We start from the raw sequence: 11,163 nt of genomic DNA on the forward strand, positions 1-11,163 counted from the left end.
GAGGGCCAGCCCCGTGGCTTAGCGGTTAAGTGCGCGTGCTCCGCTGCTGGTGGCCCGGGTTCGGATCCCGGGCGCGCACCGATGCACCGCTTCTCTGGCCATGCTGAGGCTGCGTCCCACATACAGCAACTAGAAGGATGTGCAGCTATGACATACAACTATCTACTGGGACTTTGGGGGAAGAAAAAAAAAAAAATGTTTAGGAGATTGAAGAGCATCTCTACTGACCATGGCATTCATTGGAAGATCCTTTTAGAAAATGGATCTATAGTATCAACTTGTTTGTCATTTGTCTCCTATAAAAATACAGGATAGAAAAACTCGAGCTGTATCTATTGTGCAAAGTAAGACTCAACTGGATTCTTTTGAGGTTAATTTTTGCTGTTCAAATTTTAAACATTTTATTAAGGGTATATATTTTTAGTGGAAACATGCTCTAGCAAAAAATCTGCATACAGATGATAATAGAGGGCCCAGAGGAGATTGCTTGGTATTTTTATACATTTTTTTTAAACTTAGAAAAGTAGTAACATTTTTGAGAGTTAGAATATAGTACAGACACGCCCTTAATCTCATCACCGAAATACGAGTGCTCTTATTTTTATGAATTCCCATCAAGTCGTTTAATATGCCTATTTTTTTAAATATGCTTTGACTCCAGACTTTTGACACAATAGTCCTTAAACTTTGAGAATCTCCTAGAAGGCTTGTTAAAATGCTAATTCCTGGGCCCCAGTGACTCAGTAGGTGTAGGGCTTAGGAATATGTCTTTTCAAACAAGCCGTCTTCTACTCCAGATGATTCTGATGCAGGTGGTTTGCAGGTATATTAGTTTTCTATTGCTACCATTACTAGTTGACACACACTTAGTGGCCTAAAACAACACAGATGTATTATTTTATAGTTCTGTAGTTCGGAAGTCCAGTATGGCTCTCACTAGGCTAAAATCAAGGTCTTGGCAGGCTGTGTTCCTGTTTGGAGCTTGTAGGGGAGAATCCATTTCCTGCTCATTGGAGTTATTGGCAGAATTCACTTCCTTGTGATTGTAGGACTAGGGTCCTGTTTTCTTGCTGGCTGTAAACTGAACGCTGTTCTCAACTTGCAGAGGCCACCCCATTCCTTGGCTCCTGGCCCACTTCCTTTATCTCCAAACCCAGCAACAGCGGGCAAATCCTTCTCCTGCTGCATCCCTCTGACTCACTCTCTGCCTCCTTCATCCAATTTTAAAGAGTTCATGTGGTTAGATTGGGCTCATCTGCATAACCCAGCATAGTCTCCCGATTTTAAGGTCAAATGACCTTAATTCCATCTGCCACCTTAATTCCTTTTTGCCATAAATGTAACACATTCACAGGTTCTGGGATTAGGACATGGATATCTTTGGGGGGCTGGTTTTCTGCATTTCTCAAGCAGGCCACACCTTGAGAAACACTCACTAGGCTACACTGCCTCCAAGTAATCAGTGACGTCAGGCTGTGTCACCCTCTCTCTGTGCAGAGTCTTGTGGGCAGGCAGAGGTAGAGCGGCCTAGGTTGTAGCATGGGCAGAGAGAATCAAAGGGGGAAGGCAATCTGGGCATGTGCCTTTGTGCAAAGAAGATCCTGGGGCTCTCTACTTCCAGAGCTGTCAGGAGACCACTGGGAATATGGGTGGCAGGTGCAGGTAATGGAGTAGACTGTAGCCTGTGTTGGGGTACTTCCTTCCTGGGCCCATGCGTATTTTCCTACCTGTGTTATTTTCACATTTTGGAATAACCTTTGTAAGACAAATAAATATGTCCCTATATTTTGGATTTAATTATAAATGAATTTACGTTAAATTAATTTATCACATTTTGCCTAGCTTCCCTTAAACGGTAATTTAGGATTATCCATGGATCTCTCCTACCCCCCTGCCTTTACCCCAATTAATTAAGAGAGACTATAACTTTTCCCTTACTGTATTAGTTTTCTATTACTGCCTAAACTTAGAAGCTTAAATGAACACAAATTTATTATCTGGCAGTTTCCAGGGGTTGGGAGTTGGGCACATTTTAGCCGAGTCCTCTGCTTAGGGTTTCACGAGGCTGAAATCAAGGTGTCAGCCAGCTGTATACTCATGTGGAGGCTTGACTAGGGAAAGATCCGCCTCCAGGTTGTCTCATTTGTTGTTGGCAGAATTCATTTTCTTGTGGCCCTGTGACGAGGGCCTTGTTTTCTTGCTAGCTGGCGGCCCAGGACCAGTCTCAGTTTCTAGAGGTTGCTTATAGGTCCTTGACATGTGGCCTTCTCCATAACATGACAGTTTGTTTCTTCAAAGCCAGTGGGAGAACATCTCTAATGCTTCACCTTCTTTTAAAGGGCTCACCTGATTAGGTTAGAGTAATGACCAGGCAATAATCTCCCTTTTGATTAACTCAGAAGTCGATCAACCAGTAACCTAATCATGGGAGTAACACCCTGTCATATTTACAGGTCTGGCCTCACTCAGGGGGAACAGAATTATACAAGATGTATACTCCGGGGGGCAGGAATCTTGGGGGTCACTGTAGAATTCCATCTATCATATTTGCCATGGATTATTTCCTTAGCATGGGGTCTCAGAAATAGAAGCTCTGAGCATTTTATGATGCTTGACATACATTGCCAAATTTCTTTTCCAAAGTGTCATACCAATTTACCAGTAATATATGTGAGTGCAAGCTTATCAATGCACTTGTGTAATTTCTTGGTACTTCAGGTTTACTATCTATTTTTAGAGGTAGATACTTCCATCAACCTAGCAAGTGTGTTGAAGGTAAGAATTACGTTGTGGATTTGCCATTCATTCCCTAACTTCCAATTAGTTACTCACTTGGGCCTCCTTGATGAAGCAGTTCTGTGATTTGCCTTTGCCAGAGAATGTGTATAATGGTTTGCTTAGAACATTCTCGATGAAGACTTTATTTACAGTTTAGTTTGAGGAGGAGTACTGAAAGGTGGAAAGCTATCTAGCTGCCTCCTGTCTTTTTTTTCCCCCTATTAATCAAGCATCCAAACCTAGGTTTAGCAGGCATAGCCATATTCTTTCCAAAGATTCCACTTGTTCTTTAACTCCCTATTTTGCTTGTACTTTTTGTCATTCCAGGAATATTTCATTTCTCCATCAGTTGATATACAAGAACAGGTTTATCGTGTTCAAAAACTCCACCATATTCTAGAAATACTAGTCAGTTGCATGCTTTTCATTAAACTTCAACACGAGCTCCTCTTTTCTTTAACACAGTAAGTATTTCTCTGTTGTTTACTTACAGAAAAATGTATTCTCTTCTGAAATAGTTGCAGCCCAAATATCTGCATTTGCATTATCAGTTAGGATAGATTCTGTGCACCCTGTCTGCACAGTAGCAGAATGGTTCTGAGTCACTGCCTAGGAAGGAAAGGCTCGTGGATTCAGAAGGAATCAGGTTTGACACTTGGCTTGAGCACTTCCTGACTTGCCGAGGAAGTTTCCTTTCACTGCATCTTGTTTTCTCATCAATAAAAGGATCTAATAACCTTATGTGTTTGTTGTTAGGATTAAATGGGGTAATGTGTATAAGGTACCTGACACTTAAGAGGTGTTTGACAATATTAGTTACTTCTCTTTTCTTTACATCCTTATAAATTTGGGCCAAACTAGTCATTGCCAGCCATCTCAGTGGTAACTGAAGGGAATCGAATATTATTACCAGACTGCTATCAGTAATATTGCTGTAAGAGAGTTTCTGCCGATCAGTTTGACTAAAAACGGTTTGGAATATTTCTCATACGTGAATTGCTGTGTCTTATGTGCATTTGAGGTTTCCAACTGGAAATAAGTGAACTGTCTGGTGGAAAGACTGGATTTCTTTTTCCCTGTGGAAGGAAATGAACCACTGTCTTTTCCAAAATTAGAATTTGCCTCAGTTGTAAAGGGAAAAGTTTGAAATTGTTATTGTTTTTTTTTCCCATTAAAGATCAGTAGTTAACTCGTTAATTCTCCAGACTCAGCACACCGTGGAGGCTGTGTCTGTCTTTTGCCTCTTTTTGTTTTTCTCCTTCTCATACGTCTTTTCCCCACTTAAGCCTTTACTTGAGTTCAACTTAAATATATTTTATATTTATGAGAAATATGTCCACTATTAATTTTTAAAAAGTGAATGAGATATTTTTTTCAAAGAAAAAAAACATAACCTAATTTGGGGGGGGCTGTATTTTATTTGTTTTTTACTTTTGTGGCTCTGAAATTATTATATTGTTGATGTTATGGTTAGTGGTATTCAATAAAATGCTTCCTTTATGAGCTTTAGACTACAGGTACAGGAAAGCTTTTGTCTCCAAGTAGCATTTTTTCCAAAAGAGGTTCTTTTTTTTTAGATCTTGCATAAAATATTATAAACAAAATCCTCTTGATGAGCAACACATTTTTCAGCTGCCAGTCAGACCAACTGCTATAAAAAACTTATATCAAAGGTAAGCAATTTAATAATTAAATAATACTTTAAGTCCAGGCATGATTCCAATCACTTTCGATCTCTGTTCCATGGGGACCTCATGATCCAGAGCTGCTTCACCTCTGCAGCCATGACCATCTGATCCCACTGTCAGGACGTAGTCTGGCAGACTGCTCCCTCTTCCTTCTCCCAGACCTTCTTCTGTCTGCTCTCTGTACGCTGTTGGGCCTCTAGTCTTTGCTTTTTCTCCATTTGTAATTCCTTCACGGAGTAGGGCAGAAAGTATAGCCAGAGGGGAAATGACAGCTTGTGAGGCAAGTGATCAGGCTAATGACAACACAGTCAAGAGTGTGGCTGTGGGAGTGAGAGCAGGTTTGGGAGTGGGGAGTCTGGGCTGTGAGGCTAAGATGACAGACTGCCCATCCCCATGGACAGCAAGTTGCCTCAATGATAGTCTTCCCTGACTCTTCCCTCAGCGTAGAATGTACTTGAAATTTCTCTTGTACGAAAGCCACTGTATTTATACCCTCTATTCAGTTGCCTGTTAGCCAAACCTCATCACTCCCCTGAAACGGCTCTGACAAAGGCCTCCAGTGGCCGTCTAATCACCAAATCTAGTGGACGCTTTCTAGGAAAAGAGTATTTTTGGCCCCTTGTGTAGTTAGCTGGCCCTCCAATTCTTTCTCCTCAGTAAGCACTTAGAAGGCTCTTTGGCATTTACCTCTGTTGCTTTCTCGAACCTATCCCCTTCCTTCCTTTCTGAGACATAACATTCTGTCTTAAGTTTTAATTCTACCTCTCTGGCGCCCTCCAAGACTGAGACTAGATCTCTTTACCAGTTCTTCCTCCTCTGCCTGCTTCATATTGAGTTTTCACCAGAACCTCATCTTCTGCCCTCCCTTTTTCTTACTTTCTCTCTTCCCCGGGTGACTGCATTTGTGCTCAAGGCCTCAGTTCCTCTGGACTAATGAGAATTCATAACCTGTATCCCAGCTTCTCCTGAGTTTCACACCCGTGTTTCTAGATGCCTGTTCGATGTGAATGCCCAACTTCACCATCCTGTAGGTAGGTCAGACTAAATCCAAACCCCTCATCCTCTTCCTAACACTTTTCCTCCTCCTATATTTCCTCTCTCAAGTGACCATTATTAATCTCCACCTAATGCGCAAAACAGAAACCTAGGACTCATCTTCTACTCATTGTTGTCACTTCCTCCCTCCTTTAAATGTTACCAAGTCCTGACCTTCTTGGAAACTCTTGAATCCATCCGCTTCTCTACGTCTTCACGTGATCGTTGCCTCATTTCGCATCTGGTCATGTCATACCTGGGCTATGTATGGTAAAATCCTTTTTCCTAACTGCCCTTTCTGCCTCCATTATCTTCCTTCCCTATGTCACTGCCAAAGTGATCTTCCTAAAATTCAGATCCCATCGTGACTTCCTTCTGTTTAAATGGCTCCCTTACCTTTAGGACAGTATTCCAGTGCCTTAGCATGGTCTGTGAGGTCTTCTGTGGCTGGCCTCTGCCTTTCTGGCTATGTGCCAGCACATCTTCCCACTCTCCTTTTGAGTCGAGATACTGTGTTACTGCATTTTCTCAGGCACTCCACACACTTACCTCTCAGTGCCTGTGCACGTGTCCTTCCTGGACCTTGTCTGCTTGACTAACTCACTCCTCCTTATAGTTTCATACTCAGCTCAATGGCCACAATCGCTGAGGATTCTTTTCCTACTCTACAATCCCAATCTGAGTTAAATTACTTCTCTCTCTTTTTTTTTTTTTTTTTGGTGAGGAGGACTGGCCCTGAGCTAACATCCATTGCCAATCTTTTTCTTTTTGCTGAGGAAGATTAGCCTTGAGCTAACAACTGTGCCCATCTTCCTCTACTTTGTATATGGGACGGCTCCACAGCATGGCTTGATAAGTGGTGTGTAGGTCTGTACCCGGGATCCGAACCTGTGAACCCCGGGCTGCCAAAGTGGAGCGTGCAAACTTAACCACTACGCCACCAGGCCAGCCCCCAAATTACCTCTCTTTTATTGTCCCCTACCACATTTGGTATTCCTCTATTATAGCAATTTTTTTTAGTTGTTGTCATTTATATTCGTGTTTCTCTCACTCTTTTGACTGCTTTTTGAGGATGGGAATTGTGACGTCTTGATCTCTTCTTCCTCAGTGCTTATCAGTAAGGACTTGACTAAGTGACTACAGAAGGAAGGAAGGAATTGTGTTTTTTTTCCCCTTTGATGTTTTTTCTTTCCTTAGTGAGAAGCCCCAGAAATGGAGAGTGGAGATCAATAGTGGTCAAAAGAAGGTGAAAACAGTTTGGCAACTGAGTGACAGCCCACCTGTAGACCATCTGAATTTTCACAAACTGGGTAAAGATGATTTATAATCTATTCAGATAAATTATTCCAATAGAAAATAAAAAGTTTACTGGTAGAGATGCACTCTATTATTATAGAGTATAATAGTATGCACTCTATTATAATAATGCACTCATTATTACAGCTCTTGTGCCCAGTTTTAAGTAATTTTCCTGAACTCTAGCTATAAAACAAATTTATTCTGGGAAAAAAATCATGAAAGAGTACTTTTTCTCATTATCCTGGATAGAGGAACTTTTATTAAAAGAAGTAAAGCAATAGGGACATAGGTGTGAAAATTGGTTATAAGATGGAAATGCCAGCTCACGCTTCACTCTTTCGTGCACTCTTTACAACAGTGATGATATTTCTGCCCTAATGTCTTCTCTGTGGCTGCAATAAGGGTTAAGATTTCTAATATTCTATCAGAGATGGTCTGTCTCAATCAAAGAATGTCTTTTAGCCTCTGGTGTAATTAGCTGCCCTCCCAAGTCTTCCTCCTTCAGTAAGCACCTGTAAAACTGTTACCTTCATGCATATGGATGGTATGGTGCTGTCGTCTCTTATCTGTATAGGTCTTAAATGCTGCATTCAAATACTGCAAGGATTATCCAAAATCACATCTCATGGTTTTAAGACAGAATTCAAGAAGATTTCAAAGGCCTATAGTCAACCACTGCTGGGAATGCAAATATTCCTATTTCAGTGATGGATACCTTGCAAAATTATTTCCAGAAAATGTTTATTCTTCTCCTCAAGATATATTTTGATTCAGGCATAATGGGAACTTCTCTATTCATATGGCTGAACTGTAAAAGTCCTAAAGAAACTGAAAGAATTTCCTGAGAACCATCATTTAAAATCATGCTATCTTTTCTAAGTATGATATAAAACTTGAAAGCTATAAAAGATTGAAAATCAACTATATAAAAAATAGAAAAATTTCTGCATGGCAAAAAATACCAGAGGCAAAACAACAGACAAATGATAAACTAGGAAAAGAAGTTTGCAGCTCGTGTTCAGAAAAGGCTACATTCCCTAGTATATACAGAACTTTCAAATCAGTAAGAAAAAATATTAATAACTCAGTAGAAAAATGGGCAAGTAGTATTAAGTTTATCAAAAAGGAAATTCAAATATCATCTTAAAAATAAAAGGTGTTCCACTCCACCTATAATAAGAGAAATGCGATTTTGTATTATGTAGATACCATCTTTCACTTGTCAGACTAGCAAAGACAAAAGAATTTGGTGTCACAGTGCTGGCAGGGATATGGGGGAACAGGCAATCGACCTCACACAGTGCTGATTGGAGTGTAAAGTTGTACAGCTTCCATGGAGGGCGATATCCACCAAAATTTTTTAAAAAAATACATTTTTTGGCCCAGCAGATCCATTAATAGGAATTTATTCTGCACATATAGTCAGACATGTGCAAAAAGACCTATGAACAAGGTTATTAATTGTGGTATTGTTTACACTAACACAAGACTGGAAAAACACAGAGACTGGGGCATAGAAAACGGTCTGGCAGGATCCAGCCGCATTTAACCCTGAGGTCTGGAACCATGCGAGCAGGGGTTGTTCTCAGCTTTGGCTGCACGTTAGAATCATCTGGGAGCTTTTAAAGTCCTGATACCCAGACTGGGTAGATCAGAATCTCTGGAGGTAGAGCCTGGACATCAGTAACTGTTCAAGTCCTCCAGGTGAGTCCATTGTGCCACTAAGGTTGACAACCACCAAAGTAAACTCTTATTTTATCTACGTCTGTTTCAGGTTTTTTTTAAAAGATGTATTACTTTTACGATTAAAAAGAAAATTTTAGACATGAATATATGTGATACATTTTTTAAATGCCATTTTAAAATTTTATTACATAAAGATTAAACCTCTGTTATGAGGAAATTCATGTAAGATTAAACACCTTTTTCCAATGATGCTACATAAGTGAAGTATAACCGAACATATCTTCTAGAGTCTTTTTGATGCAAGTTGCTTCAGAAAGAGTTAGTGATTTTAAATGTTAGAGTTAAAACAATTTGCTAGTGCATTGGTTCAATGACTCCTTTTATGAAAATAAGGAATTCTTATGAAATCGTATATTTGCGTGCTTCGAAACACTCAAACTTCATATTGCTTGAACTTTATAAGCTCTTCTACCCATCGTATATTCTTGATGTGTTTGTCTAGAAATTATTCAGTGACCTTTGGTTCAAAACAAGACCACCTGTTGGAGGACCTCACTTGTAAAAATCATGGGCTATTCAAACAAAGCCCCAATTGTAAATATTAAAGCCCAATAATGATTTATTTTTTTGCCAGAGATCACAAGCATTTGAGAAGTTTAGACTTGCTGTTTCATTGGACTGAGTGATTAGGTGGAATACTAGCTTAGGATGTCTAATGGTAGGATACTCTTGAGTAAAACAAGACATCAAGCTTGACATCAAGCAAGAAGACTTAAGAGAGAAAAGTGGACTTTTAGCTGCCATGGGAAGAGAGAATAATGATTTGGAGTTAATGGGGGAGAAAAACAGTGTCCAGTAGAGTGCTGCTCACCCAGTGGGTGCTCAGCAAATGAATGTTGATAATGGTAAGAATATGGAAACTGAAATGATGACCCACAAGGAAGTGGACGTAATCTCATCTAAATGTTAATTGTACCATTTATTTTTGAAATACAGTAGTCCTCAGGAGAAAAAAATGTGGATATGCCTCTAGCCCTCAGACTACAAATCTTCAGTGAAAATGTTGTCTGAAATATGTGTTAAGATTGGAAAAAAGACAATGTTTAACCATAGTGGATGAGGCACAAAAAAATAAAGTAGTAGGTTCCCAAATTAAAAATACGTAATTTAAAAAAGTCTGCTTTATATTTTAGTTTGTTTAATCATATTTTCGATGCATCAAGAGGGTTTACTATTTAAAAGAATTATCCTTGCTGATTTGTCTAACGAATTCTCTTAAAGTAAAAGACATACATCATTCAGACTACCTCTAGATTATTGTAAAATTCAGCAGTATACATGGTAGAAAAGCCAGTAGGATGGTAAGCAATTCTGACCTCACTATCTTTCTGGTTACAGATTTTTCTGAATTAACATTGAACGGTAGCCTGGAAGAAAGGATGTGCTTTACTAACATGGTGACCTGCAGCCAGGTGCATTTCAAGTGAGGTGTGCTGATGGGGTCCTCTCTAAGGTAGTGTGTTTGCTTTTTGTTCTCTCTGAATACTTTGTAATGTATTAAGTACCTTACGTTTTAGTTCTTTCTACAACATAAATGCTGACTTGATACCTTAGAAATATCGCTTTTTTTATCAGTAATCAATAAAAGGCTTACCAGATGTTATTGAGCAGTGCAAGTCTTTAATTTTCTTTTTACGTTCTATAGTCACTAGGTCAGTTTAATCCTACAACCGGAGAAATGAAAAAAATTTCTTTGAACGGTAATTTTTTTTTTTTTTGAGTGCCCCTTTAAATCTGGGCATATAGTATAAAGAGAGTTTGGTTTCAAAAACGCTGATGGAAGAGAAAAACCCTAAACAGGCATATCAATTTGACATGGAAAGCAATTTTGTTAAAAACAGTTTTACCCCAGCCCAATTGTAGGACTAAGCCCCAGATGTAAATACCTTTTAAAAAGTATTTAATTTGAAATAGTATTAACTAAAAGAATTAATGCAATAGCATTTTCTATATCACTGTTTTTGTGTTTCAGAAACAATGTTGCATAAAATCAGATAATGAGTAAAATACCTGACATTATTTCTTCTTAAACTATGTTTTGCTCTCAAATGGAGATTAGTTAATTTTAGCATAGTTAAAAAAATGAAGCCTTATTTTATAAAACAAAACATCTAGTTAAAGAAAAGATACATAAATTAAATATATAACTTTTCTTTGAGCTATTTCGTTGAGTGAAGTGAAATTGAACTCAGTGTAAAAAGTTTATCTTAGAAAAGTGTGCGTGCTCACTTACTTGGTACCTACCTAATGCTTTTCCCTGGTTGTCTGATAGGATTTACATCCTGAAAGGTTTGTTATCTATAGATGGTTGACAACCCATCATGTGTAGGACAGTGCTAAGATGGCAGTCATTTCTATATTAAAGTAATATTTCTGGACAGATTTAAAAATGAAAAAAATCAAGTCACAAAACAGTTTGTGCACTGTGATTCCTTTTTGCAAAATGAAAAGTTACATAATATATAGCAAAATATTAACATTGACTTTGAGAGGGGTGAGATTACAGTGATTTTTATTTCATTTATGCTTATTTTTATTTTCTAGTTCTTAAATCCCAGCACAAGCCAAAAAAAAAGAAAAAGAGATTACAAGGATTTTTATTTCATTTGTGCTTATT

At 38.7% G+C, this 11,163-nt stretch overlaps 1 protein-coding gene across 5 annotated transcripts in view; it reads left to right on the plus strand.

Moving 5' to 3' along the window:
* Positions 1–11,163, plus strand: part of ZWILCH (zwilch kinetochore protein) — a 35,530-nt gene that overhangs the window by 23,581 nt on the left and 786 nt on the right. For 3 of the 5 annotated variants that reach the window (XM_087428579.1, XM_087428578.1, XM_087428580.1), the window contains 5 exons: positions 3,106–3,242; positions 4,356–4,451; positions 6,699–6,811; positions 9,885–9,999; positions 11,091–11,145. In XM_087428579.1, the coding sequence (XP_087284705.1) occupies positions 3,106–3,242; positions 4,356–4,451; positions 6,699–6,811; positions 9,885–9,973 (435 nt within the window). In that variant the 3' untranslated portion in view covers positions 9,974–9,999; positions 11,091–11,145. Of the gene's footprint in view, positions 1–3,105; positions 3,243–4,355; positions 4,452–6,698; positions 6,812–9,884; positions 10,000–11,090; positions 11,146–11,163 lie in introns of those variants that run through there. The other 2 variants (XM_087428576.1, XM_087428577.1) reach the window with 2 other exon arrangements.

The sequence above is a fragment of the Ceratotherium simum genome, chromosome 3 (genome assembly GCF_057802395.1).
Source record: "Ceratotherium simum simum isolate JZ-2026a chromosome 3, ASM5780239v1, whole genome shotgun sequence".
Lineage (NCBI taxonomy): Eukaryota > Metazoa > Chordata > Mammalia > Perissodactyla > Rhinocerotidae > Ceratotherium > Ceratotherium simum.